This window comes from Oenanthe melanoleuca, chromosome 6 (genome assembly GCF_029582105.1).
Source record: "Oenanthe melanoleuca isolate GR-GAL-2019-014 chromosome 6, OMel1.0, whole genome shotgun sequence".
NCBI classification, from domain to species: Eukaryota; Metazoa; Chordata; class Aves; order Passeriformes; family Muscicapidae; genus Oenanthe; species Oenanthe melanoleuca.
In genome coordinates this window covers 31,298,978-31,324,828 of record NC_079340.1, presented here as the reverse complement: position 1 = coordinate 31,324,828, position 25,851 = coordinate 31,298,978, and the positions used below count along the sequence as shown (strand labels likewise).

At 41.1% G+C, this 25,851-nt stretch overlaps 1 protein-coding gene across 1 annotated transcript in view; it reads left to right on the top strand.

Annotated features, from left to right (window-relative positions):
* The first annotated feature begins 9,613 nt into the window (after positions 1–9,613).
* CPXM2 (carboxypeptidase X, M14 family member 2) overlaps positions 9,614–25,851 on the top strand; it is a 64,865-nt gene continuing 48,627 nt past the window's right edge. The window contains exon 1 of the mRNA XM_056495285.1: positions 9,614–10,190. Within this exon, the coding sequence (XP_056351260.1) occupies positions 9,878–10,190 (313 nt within the window). The 5' untranslated portion in view covers positions 9,614–9,877. The remainder of the gene's footprint in view (positions 10,191–25,851) is intronic.

Genomic DNA, 25,851 nt, shown 5'->3' with positions numbered 1-25,851 from the left:
TTCCTGGTTTAATGTTTATCTGTGGAATTTGGCTGTCTGTCTGGAATTTATTGTCTTTGCCTTTTGCTACCCTACTGGCATGTTTTAAGCTTCTGGGTATTTTAAACATTGCCTTTTAAGTATTTTTTTTTTCTTTTGTGGCAGTCTCAGACAAGTAGGCAGGAGGAATTTGCACATGATTGGGTGAAATAACAAGAAATAAATATTTTCCATTGCAATTACAAGGTTGCTCTCCTCCTGTAAATTATTTATGGAAAAATACACTTAATGCCATTACCAAGATTTTCCAAGATAAAGGGAGATGAAGCTAAGGTTGCTGCACTGTAATCCATTAGTCTGGTATGTGTGATGGATCACAGTCAGGAGCAAACCATGTAGAAAATAGCTGTAAGTGATCCTCCAGCTGAACTTTTGGAGCTTATTTTCCACTACCAAGGTGTGGATACTTGTGGTAGAGCAGAAGAAAACTTTCTAGGCACATAACATCCTTCCTCCCTGCTGTGTTATTGGGAGGGGAGTTCCTTTCTCCCTTTGCACTCGGGGTGAATATATGTGATTTAAATCAAACTTGCCTGTAAAGCTGCATTCCCAGGGCTGATGTGCTGCCTACATGTCTGGAAGCTCAGTCAGGAAGAGCTTTTGGCATTCTGCCCTCCTGCCCAGCCTGTCAGCCCTGGGAGGGCCAGAGATGGTGCAGTGCTTAAAGGAGGCTTATAAAAGAGACAAAAAATTACCTTTTTACAAGGAGAGGTCAAGGGGGACAGTTTCAAACTGACAGAGGGAAGATTTAGATGAGATATTAGGAAGGAATTGTTCCCTGTGAGGATGGGCAGGCCCTGGCACAGGCTGCCCCTGGATCCCTGGCAGTGCCCAAAGTTAGGTTGGACATTGAGGTTTGGAGCAACCTGGGACAGTGGAAGGTGTCCCTGCCCATGGCAGGAGATGGAATAATATGATTTTTGAGGTGCATTCCAACCCAAACCATTCTTTGATGCTAAGATTCCTCTCCAGGGACTCAATGCCTAGAGCTGCTCATCACACTGAGTTCAGTTTTTCTTCATATCTCCAGTTCCCCTGTCCTAATTGAGTACCTTTGGCTCTCTTCCACACCCTCAAACTGTCATTTTTGCAAGAGAATTCCCGTGCTAGGGTTATCTGTGTGTTGAGAAATCAGCTAGCTAAAGAAAACAGAAAATTGTTAAATTCACCAGTGCATTTTCCATCCCTGGGGTTATTAACTTGGCTGTGTTTTCACTATTCAGCCAATTTTCAGAACATGTGAAGGGAATTTATTTGCCATCTTGATTTTTCCATTCAGTTCAAATGAAATCCATCAGGAATTCCAGCATCACTAGAGATGAGGGCACTGCAGATGGACAGACTTCTGGGAAAATGAGCGGACAGACAGCTTGGTGACAGGGCAACACAATGGGACAGGCATTTCCAAAGAGACTACTAAATAAATTATCTTCCATGGGCCCTGAGGGAGTAAAAATGAAAAAATGATGCTTCTGTAGCAGTTTGGATCTGTTGGAGATGATCCAGATGTATAGGAAGGGTGTGGCATTTCTGTTAAGACCAGTTTTCAAAGGGCTGTTCAAAATGACTTCTGAAATTCATAAAACATTTTGTCCTCATCTGACTGTAATCTCATCTAAAATACATGAAAAGTACCCTTAAAACCTGAAGCTATCACTGAGCATTAAATACAAATTTGTGAGTCCATGATGGAGTTCTCTGGAGAAAGAGGAGCCACGTTTTTATTTTCCCTTATTTCCCTGCAAAGAGGCTTTTGGTAACATTCCCTGCAGATGATCTGGAGCCTCACATGAGTTCCTTGTGAGCTTCTGCTGGGATTTTGTCTGAAGTGAATAAAATACAGATGATGAGTGCATTTGAAAGTGCTTGGTTATATTTAAAAAAACACATGCTATTTATTGCAGCTCCAAACCACCTGTGGAAGGAGATGGGGAAGATAATTATGGGATGGTGTTGGCCTTCACAAACTCCAGCCCAAGCTCAGGCTCAGCTCTGCAGGTGTCCCATTCCCCAGGCTGCCAGCCTTGCAGGGGTTCTGCTGATCTCATTCCCCAAACACTGCAAATCTGAAATCTCCCGTGCTGTGGAGCCCTGTGGTCACTGAGGAGCAGAGAGGAGCCATAAATCCCACACAATCCCACCTGTGGGGGAGGTCTCCATAGCAATATTTGTATGGAAATCTGGGAAGGTGGCACTGGGAGCCTCCTTGGCTCTATCACACCTCACCATGTGCAGGGGAACCTTGGTTCAACCTCTGGGCTCAGCCTCCCCCTTGACACATAATGCTAAATATCATAAAATATCAAGAAGAGGAGGCCTTTCCCAAGGCAAATGTGGACCACAGGAAAGAGAGAAAGAGAAGATCATAAGCAATAAAAGCACATAACAGCATCCATAAAATGCCAGGAAAACACTGAAATTGCTTCCTACCAGTTTTGTTCTCAACCCAGTTATAGCAATAAAAAGGGAATAAGAAACTCCCTTGTCTAGGTGCTGATCAAAGGGGCCAGCAGCTCTTCTTCCTGTTAGTCACAAGTGGTTTCCTTTCAAAAATATTATCATTACTGCTGAGATAAAACCATTTAAATCCTGATGGATGGTTCTGGAAATGACTCCCCACTCTGCTGACAAGCTTATCTGGCCTCAAGTGAGGCCAAGGTATTTTGCTTGGACTGAGTTTGCCATAACCAGTAGGAAGCAAACAAAACCATATCTGAACTGCACTATGGGGTGCATTTGGCTAAATTTCAGTGTTTCCAAAACCAAATTCAGTAATCTAAGTGATAATGACACCCTTTATAATAAAACTATTGGACTCAATAGTATCCATAACACTCTTGAACCCAATAATGAGTGGGATATACAACCACACTGGGAGGAATTTACTTTTAGAGATCTTATAGCAAGAAAGTTGAAAAAGGGAGATGCTAATATCCCAAAAATGTCTTTCAACCTAAGCTATCCTATGATTTTTGGAAACAAAATTACTTTGGATAAATTTTAAAATGCAAGGTAATTTTTATACCCTACTTTTTTTTGGCAGAATTAGTGCCAAGTCCTGTGTGAAAAAAAATATTAGTGCCTTTCAAGCAGTGAAACTCTGTGATTTATGTTATGCCACCTATTAGTAAGAATCTGCATAGCATTAAAACTTCACTGTGCTTTTCAATCCTATCATTTCACCTCTCAGCCTTGCCCAGCATGCTGGCACAAGCCCTTTTCTAATGGCTACAAGTTAAGTTCAAACAAGTTTATTACACAGCTGTGAAATTATATTGACATATCTGGTAATGTAAGTCTGACATGAATCTCTGTGTGAGGAGTGAAAACTCATTTCATTGCTTTCCTTTCACATTAATTCTTGCATTTTCTCTGTTTTCATAAGAGAATGCACTATGGAAGGTACCTTCAGTATAATGTCAAAACTACATGATTGTGAAGATAAAATTTGATTTTCAAATATTGGCTTTAAATGTTACTAAATTAATCAGTTTGGGGCTGGAATTAAGCTATGCAGAGACATTGCTATCGTGTGAAAATGTTGCATTACATTAAATATTTCTTGACCCAAAGTAATCCCAGCCATGAATACTGCTTGTATCTGAAAGGGATAATTCCTGGCTGTTCTCTTTTTAAAACACAATCTTTAAATATATTTAATTTATTTAAATATAAATAAATTTTGAGGACTACTCTCCATTCATGTGTTTTCCAGCTCTATCACATTGAGCACAACAAATATTTATGTACCACCTTCAGCTCCCACTGCACTTTCATCCATGCCTTCTCAAGCTACACTCAGGCTGTGGATATTGAAGAAATCCCAGGAAAAAATGACCTTCCAGACAAACTCCACACTGCATTTCCCTGCTGCTGCCTGGGATGTGTTAAACATGCTGCTCACACTCCACATGGCACATGTGCAGCAGTTTCAGTCCAGGAAATACCAGACTGGAATGTGAGAGTCGTTACTTTTTGGGATTCGAATGTTGGCAGGTAGATGGTGTCCGTGGGGACTTGCTGCAAGTGGCTGTTTTCATCCAAGTGAACCAAGCAGGGATGTTCCAGACAGGCTGTGAGCACAGCAGGGGAATTTCATCCCATTTCCTCCAACTGTTCCATATAACCACTGTCATCCACTCATCTCTGCTGTCTCAATGCTGTCTCGGTTTTGCAGTTAAAATAAAATTTGCACATTCAACTTGCCCATTTTTGGACAGTGCAGACAACTCTAGACCATTGACTGGTGCAGAACTACAGTCTTTCCAATGCTGATGAATCAACAAAATACAAATAGTATTAGAAAAAATGAAATATTAGTTCTCCTTTTTGTAGTGCTAGAATTAGAGAATTTTAATCCCAAGGCAGCCTCTCCAGTCCTTTTGCTAGTGATAATCCTGCTGGCTTTGGCCCAGCAGTGTCAGCCAAATGCCAGGGCAATGTGTTGTTAACACAAAATCTAGAGACATTCTGAGACATGAAGAAATGAATTTCCCATAATAATTAAAAAACACAAAAAACCCCAGGAAAACTATTACATTCTTTGCAAAAATGTCAGAAATTCCCTCTTTGGCTTTGTTTATGTCACTGGTTAACTTTGCCTTTCTTAAAATTCTGTTTCTTCTCCTGTTTGGCACAGAAGGAAAAAGTAAAGAAAACTCTGGGAAAGTGTAGGTAGAGAATTTTCATTTCTGCAGCAGAATGGGGCTGATGCAGATGGATCTGATCTAAATATCCCCAAATAATGATGATGGTGGGTGCAGTCTCTGCTTGGCATTCACAGCATTTGTGGCATGAACTGATCCATCACTTTGAGGTGCTCAAAACAGGAAAATCCCACAATTCCATTTCTGTCTCAGAAAAGGGTTCATATAGTGAAAATGATATCACAGCACAGGGAAGTGTAAGAGAACAAGGAACTTTTGTTTCCATGGCAATCTGAGCTCCTTTTCCAGACACAAGCACAAAGGCAATATGCTGAATGATTATCTGAAGGTCATGTTGTTCTTAGGAGAAAAATTTGGGGAGAATGCACTGGGATAAATTCCCCAGCCAGGATGCACACTGCATTTCTAACCAGTTCAAATAAACAACTGCTGAAGGAAATAATTGCCTTCATTAATGGCATCAGTTTATTTTAAAATCTGTTTGCCCAAAGGGAACAGCAGCCTGCTCAGGAGGATATTTCATACCATTATTTGATATGTTCAGAGACAAATGTTGAGATTCTGGGTATATTTGGCATCCCTCACCTGGTAAAATAATTATATTCCCTTTAAAGTTAAATATATCTTAAAAATGAATAAAATGTCTCCATGTAAGTACTTGTTTATGTTTCCAGTCCTTTTTTCTGTGGTAGGAGCCACACTTATAAGGATCTGCCTTACAAAAAAGTTCAAACAGGGCTTTAAATGCCACCATACTCAGGTGAGCAGAAGCTTAGATAAAGTTATCTCTAAGTTATCTCTGTTAAACGTGTAAGAAACAGGCATCAGAGCCACACAAATGGTCAATGCAGTTTCCTTGTATTTCCCAGAGCCAGTTTTAGGTTTCCATTTCCTCTGAGATGGTTTGACCTTGTTGACAGCCGGGGTAAATGCTTTATGTGGCAAAGAAAACGACTTTAGAAAGTGTAATTCTCTTTCCTTGCTCCATTCTGTGCTTCATGATTTACTACAGAGCTGAAGTATAAAAGAACAGAAACTTCACTGCTGTTTTGTTCAGGAGGAAAGTTATTTTTAGAGTCATTTTGTTGCCAAAGCATATAGAAACCTTATGTGCTACCTCAGAAACTCACCCTGGAATGGCAAGGAAAACAGAGATCCCTGCTTTTTTGTCTTCTTTTTTTTTATTTTTTTTTTCCAACCACAAAGCTTTGCTCCAACTAAGAAATGATTTTCCAAATGAGAAGTTGCAGGAGTCACTGAGCTGTTTGAAGTTGAATTAAACCTAAATGTGTGGTCACTGATTGTGGGGTATAAATACAAATCAGGATCCTCAGCAAGGACTGTGCTTACAGGTACAGCTTTACTTTCTCCTCAGTGACATGCATTCCTGCATCTGCACTTTCCTGAGTCTTTCAGGCTGGAAGGGATCTCCAAGATCATTAAGTCCATCCATTAACCCAGCCCTGCCAATCCCACACGTGTCCCCGAGTGCCACATGCACACAGCTTTTAAATCATTGCAGGGATGGGGACTCCACCACGGCTCTGGGCAGCCTGCTCCAATACTCAATCACCTTTTCCATGATGAAACCTCCCCTAAAATCCACTCCAAACCTCCCAGAGCAGGGAAGAGCTGGGAGTGCCTCTTTTTCCAGAGGTGCTGTTGAAATTAGCTCAAAATGCATGGCTTGAGAACACTGACCCAGCTTAGAGAGCAAACCATCATCTTCCAAATAAATCCTTCTTGGGAATAGAGGGGAAACCCCACTCATGTGCAGACCACAGCATTTCATGTCTCACTGCAGCAGGAGAACATTCAAAGCAAAGTGCAGAATGAATTCTACACTCACTGGAATCATTTCAGGGGGAGGGTGATGGGAGTTACAGTTCTTTTCTACAAAAATCTCAGTTTGCTTTATCTCCTTCCACATCAACAGCAGGTTTTTACATGCTTTTGTGATACTTCCCAGGCAAAAGGAAAGAAACAGCCCTTAGGCCCAAAACATCTGAGCCCTCAGTGATCTTAATACTTCTGTGCCACACTTAGGAGAAAAAGCTCCTTTCCTGTAAGTTGTTTCCAGGATGCTGACAGATAAAAAAGAAGTAGTAAAAACATTTTATGGTGAAGAAGATCAAAATTGTGCCTAGAGACAGATGTTTGTGTGGTCTCAGCTGGCTGGATTAATGCACATCCCAAAAAGAGAGGTGGGTGTGGAAGGGGAAGCAGTGGATCCATACCCACACCCACAGAAAGTATTAAAACCCTGAAAAAGAAATACAGGGAGCTGGTTATTTGCACAGATTGATACTCAGGAATATCTACTGATTAGTGTTTGGATGAATTAGTCTTTCTGAAGAAAGAAAAGAGGGAGATATTTGTGCTGACTGCAGGAGGAGGAGCAATGGGCTTAGTGCTGCCTGATGTCCTGCTAAATTCCTCCCAGTGGAATGCAAAATTTCCCCAAATCACATTCCTCAGGTCTTTTATTAAAGTACACTCAACTTTGAATTTTATGAAAATGCTTCTTGTTGTGCTTGAAAATGTTAATACTCACCTCTGTGCCCATCTTGAAACACTACAGTGAGTTAAAGCTCCTTTAGTTACCAAAAAGCCAAGTCCTTAATGACATCATGGAAAAGTTTATTTTTCTACTACTTCTCTGGGTATGTGAGTGTTCATAATGTTTTCAGAGGACTGGCTGTGCTGCAAATGGCAGCAAAATTAAACACATTTTCTGTAGCTTGTGCTCTGCCCTCAGAAGTTAGGATCAAGGCAGGAGGGGACTGGGTACTCTGGAAAGGAAAAACAAAATAAGAATATTTGTGAAATCACTAAGAGGGGATTACCAGGATATTCAGCCTGCTCCCACACTGCTCCCAGAGGCAGAAGTGACAAAGCCATCTATTACAGATAAAAGGGTCTGAAAGTTTGATGGGAAGCAGCTTTTCATCAAATAAAGTTTATTTATGTATATATGTATAATTCAGCAAAGCAGTGAAAAAGAAAAGTACATATTAGTCTAGTTTTAAAAAACAAAAATTCCTATATTTAAAATAGAAAGATGCCTAGTTTTCAGATTTAAAGGGAAAAAAAGGTAAAAGTTCAGGATAAAAATACAGCTGCATTTTTATAAAAGGAAGAACAGACACAACATAATCACTGCATTCCTGAAAAAGCAAGGATGATCACTGCATAGATGGGACAGGATCTCCCACAGCCTGGAAACCAAATATATCAACAGATACAGGTAGCAGGACATGAAATGATGCTTATTATGGTATTAAAATTATGAGAAACACACCAAAAATGTGAGCACAAAGCCAGAATAAAGACTGGGGTAACAGATGCAATGCTTTCTCCCAGCTGACTGGACCGTGGCAAGAAATACAATATACATGATGAAAATATAAGCTGGTATTTTCAACACAGGAGGAAGAATTCATATTTCATGTGAGCCAACTGTTGCACATTTCCTTCAGCACTGGAGGTTATTTTAGAGGTATGAAAAAGATGAAAGATAAGATTTTGCTCTCAGACAAATTGATTTCATTAACGACACTGCCTTGCGTGTGTGGAGCACAAAACATCCTGGTCTGCTGGGAAGATGCTTCAGGGAGAACAAATATCAGGATTATCCCAAAAAGGGTGAGGAAAAGGGCCACAGATGAACCTTCTCTTCCTGGTTTTCAGCTGGGCTGAATCCAGGGAGCTGCCAGAAGAAGCCTTTTATAACTTGGCACATGATATGTGTCGAGCTGTATTAGTTATAGATAACTTCCTATAAGTTGCTATAAAATAATAAGCTATCATAAAATAATAAGCTATTTATTTGAACAATAAACTACACATTACTATAAAGTAATATAACTATGTATATATAAAATATAGTTCTATATATATAAATTAAAATATAGTTCTATATCTATAAATGATACAGATTTTTTTTATTGCATGTAAACTAATATAAATTATAACTTGGCACATGATATGTGTTGAGCTGTATTAGTTATGGACAACTTGCTACAAAATAATAAGCTACTGCAAAATATATCTAAAGCTGTATGATTTAAATGATATTATTTTAGCAAGAAACTAGATTTTAAGTTACTATAAGTAACTTAAAGTTACTATAAGTAACAAAGTTACTATAAGTGACTTAAAGTTTTTAAGTAAAGTGTAAGTTACTATAAAGTAATGTAACTATGTATCTATAAAATACAGTTCTATATCTATAAATTAAAATATCGTATTAAAATATAGTATCTATATCATCTATAGTATTAAATAGTATGAATATCTATATATCTATATCTAATATAAGCTATCTATAGTATTAATATCTACAGTATTAAAATATAGTATCTATATCTATAGTATTAAATAGCTTTAATATCTATATATCTATAATCTATTTAATAGATCTATAGTATTAATATCTATAGTATTAAAATATCGTATCTATAATATCTATAGTATTAAATAGCTTTAATATCTATATATCTATATCTAATATATCTAATATATCTATATCTAATCTATCTATAGTATTAATAGCTATATTATTAAAATATAGTATCGACAATATCTATAAATTAAAATATAGTTCTATATATAGTTCTATATATAGTTCTATCTGTATATAAGTTATACAGAATTTTTTTGTTGTATGTATGTAAACAAACATAAAGAAGGGAGGCTGAGAAAGTTAGAAAGGGGGGGGAATAAAGCGCCAGCAAAGGGAATAACTGCTCTGGAATGAGGGTGGCGGCGCCAGCAGGTGACCCCTGCCAGGCCCGGGCTCTGGTGCCCACCCCCATGTCCCGGGGGAGGGAAACCCTCCGGCCCGGGCTGGGAGGCGAGGGCTGCCTGCCAAGCCGACTTTTCTTGGAATAAGCGCAGCCTTGGATGAGCCGAGCGCAGGAGGAGCGAGGAGCGCGGGGACGGAGCGGAGGCAAAGCAGGGCAGGGCGGGGGAGAGCCAGCGGGGATCCGCTGCCGAGGGTCCGAGTGTCCGTCCGAGTGTCCGTGTGTCCGTCCGTGTGTCCGTGTGTCCGTGTGTCCGTGTGTCCGCTCTGCCGCCTCCCCGCAGCCCCGTCCCGCCGCTCTCCTTCCCCGGCTGCCCCGGCTCTGCCCCTCCCCAGATAAAGTTCAGGAGTCCCACGAGAGCCAGCGATGATCGCCCGTGGCCATCCCGGACTCTGCCTCGCTCTCTGCGCCCTGGGGCTGGCGCTGCTGGGGGATGTGTCCCGGGCCGTCCCCATGGACGAACAGGATTATTACCTGCAGGAAATTACCAACAGGGATCATTATTACTCCTTCCCATATCCCGGGGAAGAGTTCTTCCCTTTCACGGAGCAGCCCGCGGAGGAAGGACCTATCCGTGCTGCAGAGACAGAGGAGCGCCCAGGGGTCAAACCGAGCAGGAAGGAGTTAAAACAGAAGAAAAACAACAAAAAAGGAAAATCCGTTCTTGAAGCGCCACCAGGTAACTTTCCACCTTCTCCTCCAGAGTTTGGAGCCTGTTGAATCTCACGCTGACTGTGACTTTTAGCACTAATGAATATCCAGTTAAAGGCAGTCTTGGTAGTAATAACAATAAATGTGGTGATGATGATGACAACGCATTAAATTTTAATGTCCCACAGAACAGACCAGCAGAACTTTTACACACTTAAAACAATCTCTTTACTTGAAAGGGAAAGAGTTAAACAGTCGGAATGTACTAACTCTGCTGTACTCTGGCTAGTCTGTGGACTTTTCCTTCTTAATTATTCTTAATTACACTTGGCAACTGGCTTGCTGTGAAAGCTGCTGTTCTATAAGCAAAAGAAGAGAGACAGATTTCATAGTAAAAGGTGGTTATATATAGTGACATCTCACCTTATCCCTTGTCACTTTAATCTAAGAGAAGTTGCTGAATTAATTTCACTTCTAAACCTGTGAATTTCTCTGAGATTTCACTTTGAAGCCCTCCAGAGGAAGATATGTAAACAGAGATCTTCCTGGAAAAGACTAAGCCCTAACAAGCTCAATTATTGACCAGTTAAGTAAAGAAATTAAACTATAATAAAACTTCTATGACAAAACGGCCACCCTTAATTCCATTTTCTGAAGTTTGCAGAAACTGGGATCAGCTTTCCCCACCCACTTGTTCCACTAACAACTAATTGCACCACCCCAAAAGACTAATCCCTTTCTGTGTCCCCTGACTGTCTGGTAGGTGCTTTACTGGTTTGGGATACTTGGGAGTGAGTTTGGTCCATGAATTTTAGAGCTGTAAAATTTGGGGCCAAGTCTCACTCCCTTACAGCTGAACTTCCCTTTACTTCGGGAGGAAACTTCATGTTCATGACTGGGGCACATGGCACAAAATCTGTGACTTAGAACCATCAGTACAGTGAAACAGGGGATCAGGGGTTGTAGAGTGGCTTTAACTTTGTCCAGTGACATCCAGCAGATAAAACAAAATATTTTAAATTGAATGTTAACACTAATAGAAATTAATTAGCATTTGTGCAGGAAAAAATTGTGCTTTTATACTAATAAACAGTGATAGGAATTGTAATTTCTAACATCTGGGAAGCTGTGTGGCTTGTCAGGGTAACTCCAGGCAGAAGTCAAGGGTGGTGGCAGATGCACCTTGTCCAAGGAGTAGAGACATGAGACATTCCTGTCCCTGTCCCCTCAGGGCCAGCAGCTTCCCCAGGGGATGACACTGCCTGGATCTCCCAAGGGCTGCCTTATCAGGTTTATTATCTCATTATGGTCATTGCAGTCATGAGAATGTTTTTGTTTCCATCTGCCTCTTTTTTGGATTTTTATATTAAGGAATAAAAGGCTCTGCTTTCCACCTCCACAGATGGAATCAGGTGGATCATGACAGGACAAGGGGGAACCACTCCTAACTGCCAGAGGGCAGGGATGGATGGGAAATTGGGAATGAATTCCTTGCTGTGAGGGAGGTGAGGCCCTGGCACAGGTGCCCAGATTTGCTGTGGCTGCCCCTGGATCCCTGGCAGTGCCCAAGGCCAGGCTGGACACTGGGGCTGGAGCACCTGGGACAGTGGGAGGTGTCCCTGCCCATGGCAAGGGATGGGACTGAATGATGTTTTAAGATCCTTTCCAACCCAAACCATTCTATAAATTCATGACCATGGGAAACACTTGGATATTAAAGCTCTGTAATTCGGTTTTTGATTGCTCATTGTGGTGGAGGCAATTGAGATTTCCATCCTGTGGTGGGATGTTCTGTGGTTCATCTCTGCTTTCATCTTCCCTGTTGGCTTTTCCCCATTTTTTCCAGCACTTGGGGTTTCACATTTGCTCTAAACATGACAGTGATGAGAACAGAATCCAATCCTTGAGGGCAAAGTTCATTTATCTTCACAGACAGGCATCCCCACCTGCTGCACTGAGCACAGGAAGTGATGCTCGTGATGCATCACCAAAAGCAGCTGGAAATGGCTCAATTCCTCCTTCCACAGCAACTTTGGGCTCTTTGGGCACAGCTGAGCTTCCAAGCTTTCACCAGCCATGTGCAATAAGAGGTTTCAAAGCCTCTGAGCATTAAAAAACACAGCCAGAGGTACAGCAAGCAACAGATCTCCTCCACCAAACTCCTTCTCCTTGATCCAGGATATGGGTGATTGGCATCATCTCAGCAAAGTGGCTGCTGGATTTATTTATATGGCAGAATTCAGTGGATTTCCCTGGGAGCAGCTGAACAATTTTAACTGCAAGGCCTGAGATGAACACCCAGTGAGAAGAACAGGCACCACTTGTTACAGATGGGGTGAGAACAGGAGGGGTTCAGCAGGAAGTGCCAGGCAGTTTGAGCTGCAGTGATAAAAGTTCTGGCTATCTTATTGAAAGTCTCTCTCTCCTCCTCACACAGAGCCAGGCAAGGGCAAGGTCCTGCTGGGGCAGTAACTCTGGTGCTTGGTGCCATGTCCCCATGTCACCAGGGATCAGTTTGGAATGAAGATGTGAAAATCTGGCCCTCACAGAGATGTTTAAATACTAACACATACCTATATTTACTCACTGTTGGATGGTAAGAGGCCAGCTAGAAATAATAATAGCAGCTGTCAAACAGGCACCAATAATGATAACCATAAATCTGGCTGGGTAGGAGTGTGTGTTGTGCTTACATGTACACAACTGTGTTTATGCATCTCTGCAGAAGTGGAATTAATTTATTGGACATGCAGTAAATACCAAAATTTGGGATTTGTGAGGCTTGCTGGCAGCCAGGACATGTGGGATTAATTAGTTGTAACAAACAATAGCCTGGCTGGGGAGCTGGGATGGAGGAGGAGGAGGAATGGGAATGTGTGATGTGCCCCTTGGCTGAGCAGCTGGTCCTGATCAACCCCAGCCTTGCATCAAAGTGGAAATCAAATGGAGCAGTCTCAAGGACATGGCACCAAACTGGTGACACACACTCCATGTATTTCAGCTCATTACTGTAGGTGGCCAGAACACAGATATTTGCAATCTGTGAAATATTAATGCAGAAAGGAATCCAACTGATGCCAGTGGGTTTGCAATTTTTTATTAAAAAAATTAGAATAAATATTTGCAAATAGTCAATTCAGGTAAGATTTAAAAGTATCAATCTGCCTCTTTGCCCTTTAAATGCCTCATGAATTAAGTGGGACTAGGTCATCCTTGGAAGGCAAACAGTTGGATTGACAGGTTTTGTGTATATAAACAGATTTCCATTTTCTAATTCCATCCTTGTTTGTATAGGCCTCTGTCCAAAGCCCATCCAAATCAGTGGAAAGAGTCTTGTTAATGTCTGTTTTTCTTTTATGAGGCTTTTAATAGAGTTTGATGTATGGTGCCTCAGCTACCATCTGTGGGACAGATCCCCTCAGAGTCTGGGGGTCTGACTACAGGCAAAAATTCACCATTTATGGGGCTGAGGTGCCCAATAACACTCCTCAGTGTAGCCCAAATCTGCCACAATGAAGTCTGTAATCATTTTGATTTGATCTACAAAACTTAAACTTGCAGTTCTTGTAGAGCCATACCTCAATTCTGAATGTATTTAGAAAATAAAGGAATGATGTTAATTTGCATGGCAGTGCTCAGAGTGGGGCTTGGTGCACATTTGTTCTGTGTTTCAGAGATCTCCCAGTGTTTGATCTCTGCACAACATTTGTCTGTGTTTAGCTGAAATCAGGATTTCCTTTGTCTCATTTGGTGCTTTCCCCAGGCTTGATGAAACTCCCCAGATGCATCAGTGTTTACTTGCTTTACAAATAAATTTGCTTATTTTTCTGCAATCCTGCCACCTGTTCAATATTGCAATTCTTAAGGGGTTTGGTTTGTTATTTCTTTTTAATTCATGTAGTGCATAGGTTGGGCCAGGTCTTTTCTGGGACATGTGTGAGGAGGAGTCAGTGAGGGAAGGCAAGGACAGAACAAAATGGACAGTGCAGGCAAACGTGGAAATTATCCAGCAGAGAGAATTTGAATTTATGAAAATGGACTGATAGTACTTTAATGGAGATGTTTATCAAGATAATGAAAGCTTGGAGAGAGATCAGTGAGTGAATGAGGAGGGAAAGCTGAATCACAGGGCTTTATTCAGGAAAAACTGGAGATATTTTGGTGCGAAATGGGGGCGAAAATCTGAAGAGTGTGTGAAGTTAAAAACATGGCATGTTTGGGGTGTTACTGGCATTTGCTTGGTGATTTTGTTCACTGGAGAGAAGAAATGTCAGAGTGCCACATAAAACACTGAACTGACAGCTGAAAGCCCTTGAGACCAAAACACACCAGCACAGAATTCCTCGTGTGCTGGGACCACCAGTGCTGCTCTTTCCTTGTCCTTTGGTGTCCCCTCTCTGAAACCTCCCTTCTCTGAGCAGCCCAAAGTGGAGAATTCCTGGGACCTAGAACACAGATTTTAATTTTAAAGCTTTTGCTTAAACTTCTCATAATAGGAACTTCTAAGAATGAACTTCCTGGCCCTAGGTGGATATCCCATGAATTTTAATATGACCTGTATTGCATCCTAATTGCCATATGTGACAAGCAATGTGGCTTTTAATGAGCTTTCTTTCATCTACCAGCCTCTATTTTCTCCTCAGCACTTCTAAATTATGCAGAATAATGAAATGTTCACTATTCCATTTAAGAGCCCATCCTTTAAAGAATGTCACAACAAAAGAGGACAAGGGATGACTAAGAATGAATAATGAGCAATAGCCTCAAAATTGGCCAAACCTTTTTGATTAGCATCTTTCCTTACCCATGGCTTCAATGAATAATGTAACATGAGAAAGAAAAAAAATGGGAATAAACACATTTGATTATGCCAGAGAAAACTACTTGCAAAGATAATTCTTCCAGCAGCCTTCTCTGAATTCAACCTCGTGTTTAAGGTGAGAAAAATGTCTCTTTAAAAACATCTCTTTTAAAAGGGGATGATTTCACTGAATAGATTTTAATAGTCCCAACCTGAGCCTAGAGTTGTTCCTGAAATACCAGCATATTGAGACTCTCATTAGCTGAATTCAGTCTTAGGGTTTAATGTTATTACCTGTTCAGTGAGCTGGCTAGACAGGTCAAACCCATGGCTCACAACAAAATTTCACTTATTTCTTTTGGGTTTGGAATGAAGATTTCTGTCAGCTACATGAGCTTCAAATCTGTCAGAAAGATGAAGTAGTGGAAGTAGAAGCTGTGATGCAGAAGAAGTAATTTCCTGAATTTTCAATATCTGAGCTGGGATTTTTAAGTCTTGTCCAATTCACTGTCTGTGTAAAAAGCAAACTACCAAAAGAATGGTGGTCTGAGTACAGAGTTGAGATTGAAGTGTCATATTCACACAGTGGTTGCTTGTGATTTTTTTGTTATTATGGGAAGAATGCTCTAGATTTGGTTCTTGTCAGGCCTCTGGTGAGGTGATGTTTTATGGGGTTATTTGGTCTATGGAAATATAAATCTGTGCTTTTAACACTGGGTTCTCCAGGAAAATGGGAACAAGTAAAGCTCTGAGGTTGTCAAAATGACTTGCTTTTAAATGCACTTTTAAATTCAGTGCCTGGAAGATGAAATGAGGGTGTTCAGAGGAAAATGCCCAGCCCAAAGACAGCTCCTCACCACTGCTGCTTCTGATTATTTTCCTGGTGAGAATTCCTGAGCCACAAATTTCTGAATCTTTCAGGGTCAAGCCTTTCTCCTCTGGAGCCTTCTTCTGGCTATTTCAGCTTCAAAAAGTGTTTGTTGGGGTGTTTGCATATCTGATCAAGCAATGAGAAGCACCTACATTAAACCCTTAGTGTAAAACACTGCAGTGTTCATTCATTACTCCTGATGCAACCACATCTATTTCCTTGTGGCACAGCAAAAGGAGCATTTTTTATTCCATTCCCCTGCGGTTTTAACATCCCAGTGTGGGCAAGAACAAGGTATTCTGGATGTCTGCTGTGTGCTGGGAGGGATGGAGCACTATCAGAGAGGAGCAAGGCATTTCATTCTTCATGCACTCGCCAGGCAGTGCTAAATCAACTTGACAGGTGTAAAAGGAAAAATGTTTCTCTTTGTTACTCCCAGCTAAAAATGGCAACGAAAAAAAGGTGAGAAAAACAAGAATAATGAAGAGATGCCAGGTGGTGACTCAGGGAGTCAGAGTGCCTGTGCAGGCATCAGGAGTGTGGCTCTCTTCAGGCATCTTCAGAGCACTTGGGTTTAGCTGTTAATCCCTCCAGCCCGAACTGAAGTACAAAAGATACTCTAGTGAGTCTGCTGATAGATATCTAAAGTCCTTTTTGGGACAAAAAATGCTTCCCTTCTAGTGGGGAGCATCCCAGTGGTAGCAAGCAAAGCTTTGAACCATCTGATTATGGGTTAAATGCAGACAAGGAAAGACAAGGGATTCATTCCTTATTTGCCCAGTGATTTACATGATTTTTGCAAACAAAAAAAGGCTTTAAGTGATTTTCTGATTCTGGAGGGGTGTTTAAGGAGCTGTCTTATAAATGGGAAGCATATTTTATAATAATACAGTTCAGAGAATTACATGAGATAATACTGCTTTGTTAGAAGTGGAGAAACTCATTTTACTCTTGGCTTAGGAAGAGTGAATAATTTCCCATTCTGACACACAAATGCCCCCAAACCTGCCCTGCCTGGGCTCTGTGGGGCTGTGTTGCTGGGATTTGACATTGCAGAAAAGTGAAAAAAAAGCTGGCAAGGTTCAGAGGACCACAGTGACTTCCAGTAGCTGTGACTCATGGCTGGAGCTGAGGTGATTTAGGAGTGAAAGTCCCCAGATGTGGGATTAATCTTCTGTTTCTTTGTGGTTATTTACCTGTAACTGTACAGGTCTGTAAATAACAGTAAATAACAGAGTTTTGCTCCTGCTTTCACACAGGCATTAGCAGAATGCTGTAATTGCAAAAATGTTTCTGCATCCAACATGCCAAGCCAGGAACTCAGTCAAAGTTGTGTATATAAGTTAAACATAGAGCAGTTACATGTCTTTTTACTTTCTGCTCACAGTGTATCTGCTCTGTAGCTTCTAGCTACTGACATAGAAAATATGATTTTCAAAGTGGATAGTGGAAGTGATTAATTGAGCTTTTTTACAGGGGAGGTTGATTACTTACAGATTTATTTTGTGGTTTGCTTTTTTTTTAATGAATTGCCAGACAGACTTTTTGTGTGACTGTACATCAGCCTGGGGCTGCTGGTGGATTATTTAAGGGATGTACCTGGCAAAACTGTTCTCCTGTAATCAACATGATTCCCAAAGACCAAGTCCAACTGAGATCTTATATGAAGTTGGTAGTAAGGAATAATGTGTATGTCTATAGTTATAAACTTAAAAAAAAAATGAGAATTTTGGAAGTTCTACAGTGGGATAAATCACCAGAGTTCTCTATTCATGGTGATTATTTTGGAACTCAGCAGCTCATCCAGACAGTGGCTGACAGACCTTCCTAAATCTGGTTTTCTTGCTTCCTGAAGATGATTTCTTCCTTACTCTCCCATGTATCACAAATTCAGTGGTTTTCTTGTTGCTTCCCCTCATTTTGTCTCTCTGGGATTAATCCTTCTGGCTGGGACTGAGAGTGAAGCCTCACCTGAGGGTGAAGCCCAAATGTCCCTGCTTGTCCCAGGTCTGCAGCCCCAGATTTGCTTTTTAGCTGTTTTCCCATTGGAACTTTAGGAAGCAAAGCAGCCTCCCATTTCAGGGGAGTTGTGTTTGAAAGGGGCAGCACAGAGCCAAGCATTCCCTTCCTTTTCCACCTGCAGGATTGATGGCAAATGCCAAACCCATCCAGCACCCTGGGACAAGGTGCTGTTTGCAGGGGGAGCAAACTGAAACCCATCTTTGTCCCTCTTCCCCAGAGAAATGAGCATTTTTATGTTCTCCCTTCAGCTACAGCAGTTTATGGTGACAGGTTTATGGCTCCTCACGACTTTCAGGGTGCTCCTAAAACATCTGTCAAAGGAAGGGAACAGTTCAAAGTATTTTGGAAGAGCTGATCTCAGACCTGGATGTCAGCACTCCCTCCACCCCTGGTACAACCAACCACCCCTTAGGCCAGATTTGGCTCTAGCACACTCGTTTTTCCCCCCTCAAGATAATTTTCAACAGTGTTATGAATTTTCCTCATGCACAAGACAGAGGATGTCTGAAAGCAAGGGACCAAATCTCAACCTTCCCAAAAAGGCTTCACTGATTGATAACAGAAACTGCAATTTCAGCCAAACAGCCTTTCCTGTGTGATTGCCTAAAAGTAGAACTTGAGCCCTTGACAACAAGATTTTTCTCCTTTTTTTTCTTAATTGCTCATTTACTGAAAAATACTGTCACAGGTTGGACTTGATGATCTTGGAGGTCTTTTCCAAACAATGATTCTGTGACTCTCTGACAGCTCTTCTGGGGTGTATTTTGCCCCTCAGGTTCCTCTGGATCATTTTGGATCCCAGCAGAACTCCTGCAGGCTGCCCAGATGAGTGTCTCAGATCTAGACCAGCTCCTCTGCCTTTCATTAGATACTTGGAAGTGATAAAAAGAGACCCCAGAAATCTTGATTCCATCTGGAAGTGGAGCAAAGGATTGGGGAATCATGCATAGAATCAGAAATGTGAGTGATTTCTGAGTGCTCTTGCAAAGACCTTTGCAGATGCTGACAAGGTGAGTCCAGGTACTGCAGGATCCAGGAGATGGGTGAAAGGCATGAGAAGAAAATGGATAAATTCCTCAGCTGCCAAACTGCAGGAATGAGGGCTGAGGGATCCAAGGCTGGTGGGGTGTGGGATACAAAATCCTGCAGACACATCTGATTTGTTCTATATTCCAAATGTCTACTTGGCTTTTTTGGTGTTTGAATGCAGGTCAAATGGCAATCAGACATGTAGATCCCCCCTGCTGTCTTACAAGAGGAATAAAACGGGAAACTTTTAAAAATATGATAAAAAAGTGCTAGTGTGGAGTTGGTACAGGTAAAGTGCTGCATAACTCTTTGAAAAAGTGGACAGAAAATAGCACAGAACTTTTCCTCTGTGACTCTTTCCATATTTCTGTTCGTTAATCCTGAATCAGAATGTTTTCCTTTCCAATTAGGAAGTAGAAAAATGAGGAGTTTTGCTCTCAGGGAAGCTTGCCTTGAAGCCTTCCCTATTCCATGGCTTTTCAAGTGCAGAACACCTGTCCTTAGCAAATACTTTTGGCTCCTGTGGAGGGGCAGGATGATGGATTGTCCAAGGCAGCACTGGAGTTAATAAGTCCCAAATCATGACCTGAGCTTTTCATATCAACACACTGATGTTTTGCAGTGGAGATGAATCTCTTGGTGACAATGTGGGCACTTCTCTCCAGGGAAGGATTATCAAACCTCACAGGGCAACTGGTAAAAATTAGAGTTTATGAATGCACTCCTGAGCATTCTTCTTGGCTCCACAGGCTGGGAAATGTGTTGCCTTCAGCTTGGATTTTTGGGCTTTCAGCCTGGAGCAGGCAGATGTGAACACAGTCAGTTTTATACCCACTAATAACTCTTATTCCAGTTCATTTGGAGCTCCTGACTCACTTTGCTTTGAACCAGTGGTGCCTCCAGTGTGCTAAATGAGGAGTCTGTGATTATGAGCCTTTGCTGGACCACACTGAATTGTTAAAGAAAGCAGAAAAGGTGCTTGCACAGAATTTTGGGAATCTTTCAAGGGCTGCATAAGCTTAGATTATTGTAGGAAGCTGGAATAGGAGAAAGGAGCTCTGAGCACTCAGTCATTTGGGCTGGAGAGGTGCCCACCCTTGGAGAGATTTGTCTGAACCTTGCTTGAACTGCTTTATCTCCTTTGCTCCATGGCTTGGAGCTGGAGCTTCACAATAACTTCCCACCTTAAGCTCCAAACCTTCCCTTCAATCCTCTCAGAGATGCCAGAAGCAATGTCTTTCTCACTTTTTGCATTTCTCTTTCTGCAGACAGGAAGCTCAGAGCCTTGAGAAAATGCTGAGTGTTCAGAATTTAAAAGGTTATAACCAAGCTTTTAAATCCACAGATTCCTGCTGCTTGCTTGGGCTTGAGGCATTTAAAAATGTATTTATTGAGTTATTTCTGTAAGCTGACATTTCCATGGTTAGTTTGAAGGCAGGTAGAGAGGGGGAAGTTGAACAGAGAGACTCTGGTGTGTCCAAATGTCATCTTTACAATGGACACAGAAAGCTAAAAAGTCACCTGAGAGCTGAAATCCTTGGGAAGGTGAGCAAAACTCAGGGAATCCCACCTGATGAAATGTGGAAAGGGAGAGCCTGGCTGCAAAGCTCCTTAAAAAATCACACCTTTCTCTAAAATTGCTTTGGGGAGGAACTGATTCCCTTTGCAAGCTGGGCTGTCTCCTTAGGTTTTCCATGATTTCCAGTGGGATTCCTGTGCTGCCTGGGGTTTGTGTCCCCTGAATGAGCCCAAATGCCAATTAGAGACCTCTTCCCAAGGGAAGCCTCTCTCATGCACCCTTACAATTCCACTCCTCTTTTTTATTTATTTCTGGGGTTGTTTTGGAGTGTGGTGTTTTTGGTTGTTGGTTTGAAGTTTTTGTTTTTTTTTAATGAAAGAGGGTACTCACACTTCAATCCAAGCCTATATTTGGTTTTCCCAGAACTTAGAGATTTAGTTATTTATTTAAAATGCTGCTTCTTGATGCTTTGAACTCTTAAATCCTCTGCTCTCAGGGTGTTTCTCAGGGTGCAACAGCTGGGACACAGTGGGCTTTAAAGGAAACAGAAAGCTCTGTTATATGAGTTCCTAAATCTTTTGCTTTTCTGCACTTCTGGATATATCCAAAGAACCTCTGGTTATTTTCTATGTGCACCTGGCCAATTTTTTATCCCTCCACTGAAGCAGTTTTCCACTGTTTGGGATTTAAATGTACAAGTTACTTCTGACATTTTAGTGCTGTCTTGGAGCTGTGTGTCAAAGAACGCTCAAGAATTCAAAGAACATACTGTCTACCAAATGAATAATCAGTTAAATAGAGTAATTAAGTGAGAAGCAGACAACTCAGCCAAATTTATTTTTTTCTGTTACTCTGCTCTAGAACTTACAAGCTGATTCCTTTTTAAGCTTGAGTTCAGGTTTATTGTAACCACACAACTTTCCTCTGGAATCACTGCCTGAGCAACAGCTCCAGGCACTGTGAAAACTTGTATGCTTTATGAGAAATGTTTGGGTTCATTAATTTCTCTTATTATTTCCTATGAAATAATAACAACAGATGTGATGCTAGGGGAAAAAAAAGTGTATAAATGTCTAAACTTGCTAGAGCAGACACACCAGGTCTTCATAAAACCTTTATAAAAGGTTTTAAAACCAAGCTGGATTGGTTTGAGGTATTTCCTGTCACAGGCTCCTTTTGTAGGTTGAGTATTTTTCCCAGATGTGCATCCTATAAAACCCAAAAGTGAAGAGCCAAGTGTTTCTATCCACATCCATGATTTACTGGTGTTAGACTTTGAGTACATCATCAAAGGAAGTCAATGTGTCTGTCTCAGTATCATTTTCAACTCATTTTCTGCCTTGTTGATGAGTAAAAAATACAGTTTAGTCTGTGCTGGAGCTTAACTGGATTAAAATTTGAATAACATGAAGTGGAACTGACTGGGAAGCTGCTGATTTCAGTCTTCCTCGAGTGTAAATTTAGCACTTGGGAGTGGAGGTGTCTGTAGCAGTGGGGCTAAAATTTAATGGCTCGTCACAACTAATGAGAACTTTACAGTTTCTCAGGTTTTTCCTGCTCCATGTGTGTGGGTTCACCTGTGTGCAGGGCAGAGTGAGAAGGTGAAAGCTGGGTGATATCAGAGTAGTGCCAGTTATGCCAGTGGAATTAGATGTTTCCAGAGGATTTCTGAAGCTGTTTTTGTGTATCTCAGCCCCAGGTGAGCAATTCTGATTCTCAGTGTGGAGCATTTACAGCCCCTTTCCTGAGTCCTCCCACTTGGATTCTTCCTTTGGGCCACCTCAAGTCCATGTTTGTTTTCCAAAAGCATGGCTGTGTTGCAAAATCCTCAAAAAACAGCCAGAATTCTCAGTAAAAATGTGTTTCTAGGACCAGGAATTATGGAGGCTTTCCAGTTTATTTATGTTTCAGGGATTTCATGACTGTGCTGTCACTCTGCCCAGGGAATGTTCTATACCAACTATGGATATATTGGATATATTTATTGCTGTGTAAAATTCCTGCTACAGCTCTCATGGAGGGCAAGGGGAATAATTGCACCAGAAGCCAGTTTTATACTCATACAACTTCTTATATATTTATCCTATTTTTGGTAAAATGCACTCAAATGGGATTGCTAATATGGTTGAACTTGAGCTCTTCTATGATGTCTCATTTATTGAGCCAGGGCTGTATCTTAAGATCAGAGTTATTTCTGTCTTGCTTTTATACTTGTTAATAGTATTCCAAGTTTTAATGTTTATTTTTGATGGCTACAATTAATGCTCTTAGTGTAGAATCTTTGCTCTTGCACTACACCTCAGTGACCTGGTATTTTGAGCTATTTCTGGCATAAAGATGTGTTTTTAATGGTAATTTTTGTCCTATACCCAGGCATTGTGCAAGTGGTCTGTCTCAGTTTTGTTCTCCATTTTTTTGGCTAAGTCTGTTTGGCTCTGGAAAAAAGAGGATGGTTCTCATTTTTGATGGCTGTTCTCAGTTTTGTGGCTTTAGCTGGAATTGTAGAAAGTATTCACCCTGTGCTTCAGAAAAAAAACAGAGGAGACATTTTAAAATTAATAGCACAGAATTCACCTTATGTCAAAGCTCATAATAAAATTTAAGAACTGATATGATATTTTTCAGGCTGGATTCTTTTGGCCACTAAAGAAAACATGTTTTCTTCAGAGTGATTAAATGAAATACTTTCTCTGCAGAGAGAGGGGAGATCTTTGGGTACAAATTGGTGCCACATCACAAATCCCATCCTCTGCCAGGCTGGTGGCAGCAGCAGCAGCAGCTCAGGGAGTGAATGTGGTGTCTGGAGTTTAGATGAACCTGAGTCTGAGGGCTTGGCCAGGAAACTCCCAGGCACTCTGGAACCAGCTGTGCCAGGAATAACAGGAGCTCTTCCTGCTGAATGTTTTGTTGCCAGCCACAACCTGGGCTTGTGAGAGAGCAAAAATGTGAAAAGCTGATGGGAGAAGATGAAAAAAGTCTATTTTTGGAATCTCATTGGTTCCATGTCAGACCTGACCTAAAGAACCCAGATAATTCTTCATTTATCCTTTATTTGTTTTTAAATCTTCAAGAGCAAATTGAGATTGATCTTCAATCACAGGTGTGTGTTGCAGGGCTGTGATAAATATTTCCTCCTGAGAGAAGTCCCTGATTGAATGCAATGCAGCATTTGTTGCTTGTGCTGGAAAAAAATACAGCTCCAATGCAACATTAGCCAATAATTAATGTGTTCTTAGGATAGGAAATTTTGGCATCTCCTGAATTCTTTATTTGCTCTTTGGTCTGGGACTATAATTCAATATTTTAACTTCTGTGCAGGGGATTTGTTGTAAGTGCACTTTGCTTGCTTTGCTCTTGCAGTGTTCTGGGAATGTTTTTTTTTTTAAAAAAAATGTAAATAAAAGCAAAATGTGGTTGAGGAATTTAAAGCTGCCTCAAGATGCTGCTTCAAATGATCTGGTGGCCTGAATTGAGGCCAGAAAAGAAACCTGTAATTGCTGTTAGCAACACTTCAGATGAGAGCAGAGTCAGAGAACCACTCAGACTGAAATTCATGGACATTTTTCCAGGGAAAAGCTGAGCCATAGCAACTGTGGAGTGTGAGTCATGAACATCTGTGGGAATTTCACACTCCCATGATCACATCATCAAAACAGCAACATTTGGAGACCAAATTTGCACCCACCCCCCCAATGCCCTCATAAATAAATATAAATTATTTATGTAATATATATATATGTAACAAATTGTTTAGAAAATGGGAAACTTTATTCTGTTTAACTCAGCCCCTACAAAGGCTGTCCATCACAGAAAAGTAATCAAAAGATATTTTCAGCAAGGTGAAGACTGTCAGAAATGTGTTTTTACTGTTATTTCACCTTGGAGGGACATTGCAATATTAAAGTACCTTGCATAGCTGTGACCTAAGCAGAACTTTAGCCACAGAAATTAGACTGCCAGAGTTCCAATTAAAAGTTTCTGCTGTTGGAAGATGAATTATCAACCACACTTTTCATAGTTCAGCTGCTAGGGCAAAATTTATGATATTGGCCTCATTAAGATATTTTTGTGCAAGACCATAAAGACCTAAGAATAGTATGAATGGTATAATGAGCAGTAAAGTCTTAATTCCCACAAAATACACACTTCTTTGTGTGCCTAATTTACCTGTATCTGTAGGTAAATTCACAATTTTGCTTCTTAACTGCATGTTGAAAGTTTTGTTTGAACAAAACTTAAATCCCAATTCTCCCCTGGGAGAGGAGATGGTCAGGCTGCACAAAGCTGATGTTTCTCCATTTCCAGATCCCAACATCTCTGCTCATGGGACTCAGACCAGCACAGACTTGTAGGAATTGAAGAGGATTGCAGGAGTGGCTCTGATGATATGGACTGGAGAGGAAACTTGATGCTTCTCTTTGCCCTTCCATTTGAAAAGCTGAACATATTCCAAAATTGATGGGAAATTCTCTTTAAATAAAAGAATTGTTTGCCTGCTTTGCCTCTGGAAGAGGAGGACAGAATGATTTCCTAAATGCATCTTTATTAGATACAAGAGCCATAAAGGCAATCTGGACTTACCTGACATTCTTCATTTAAACCAGAAGGAAATAAAATAAGTGAATAATTTAGGCAATGGAGATGACCACAAGTGTTTTCCTTGCCTGCTAATGCAGTGATGCAGAACAGCTAAAACTGCAGCACAGCAGCTGGAATTATACTGCAGGAGTGAAGGAAACCACTCTGGCTCTGCAAAAATGGGGTTTTTGACCAGAGCTTCAATTGAAGATGCTGCAGCAATAGGGCAAAGCCATGTGGAGGATGAACCTGCCTTCAAATATCCCCACACATGCTGAGATTGCAAACTGAGCCCCTGCTGGCTTGAGGAGGAGCTCAGCTGCACATCCAGGTGTTGTTCTTGCTGTAGGCAAACCCAGAATAAGAGGGAAATTCAGGTTTCAGGAGCTGAGGTGGAGACTGAGCTGATTCCCCCGTGATTTTAAGGGACAGGGAATTTACCACAGTGCCCAGGGACCAGAACTGCCTTGGTGCCCTGGCTGGGACTCCTGGGAGAAGAATAATTGACAATAAAAACCTCACAAGAACAGACTTGCACAGACAAATGTTATTAACTCTGAACCCAAGCCCTGTCTCTTTCTACAGCCTGGACTTAATTCCTTTGACCCAGACATCTTATTAATGGCTCATTTCTGAAGTGAATACCTGTCCATGGCTGCAAATCTCACACAAAATCACAGTTGAACATGGGCCAGGAAGGGAGAAATGTCCACAAGAACCCCTTCCCTTCAAGTTCATGTTTGCTTTTTGTCCCTCTAAACCAGAAATGCTGTAGGTGCATTTTTTAGCAAGTTCTCATGTGCACAGGATGTGTATTTCAATGTCTCAAAGCCACAGCTGAATTCTCTGTGTTTTATAATGATTAAATT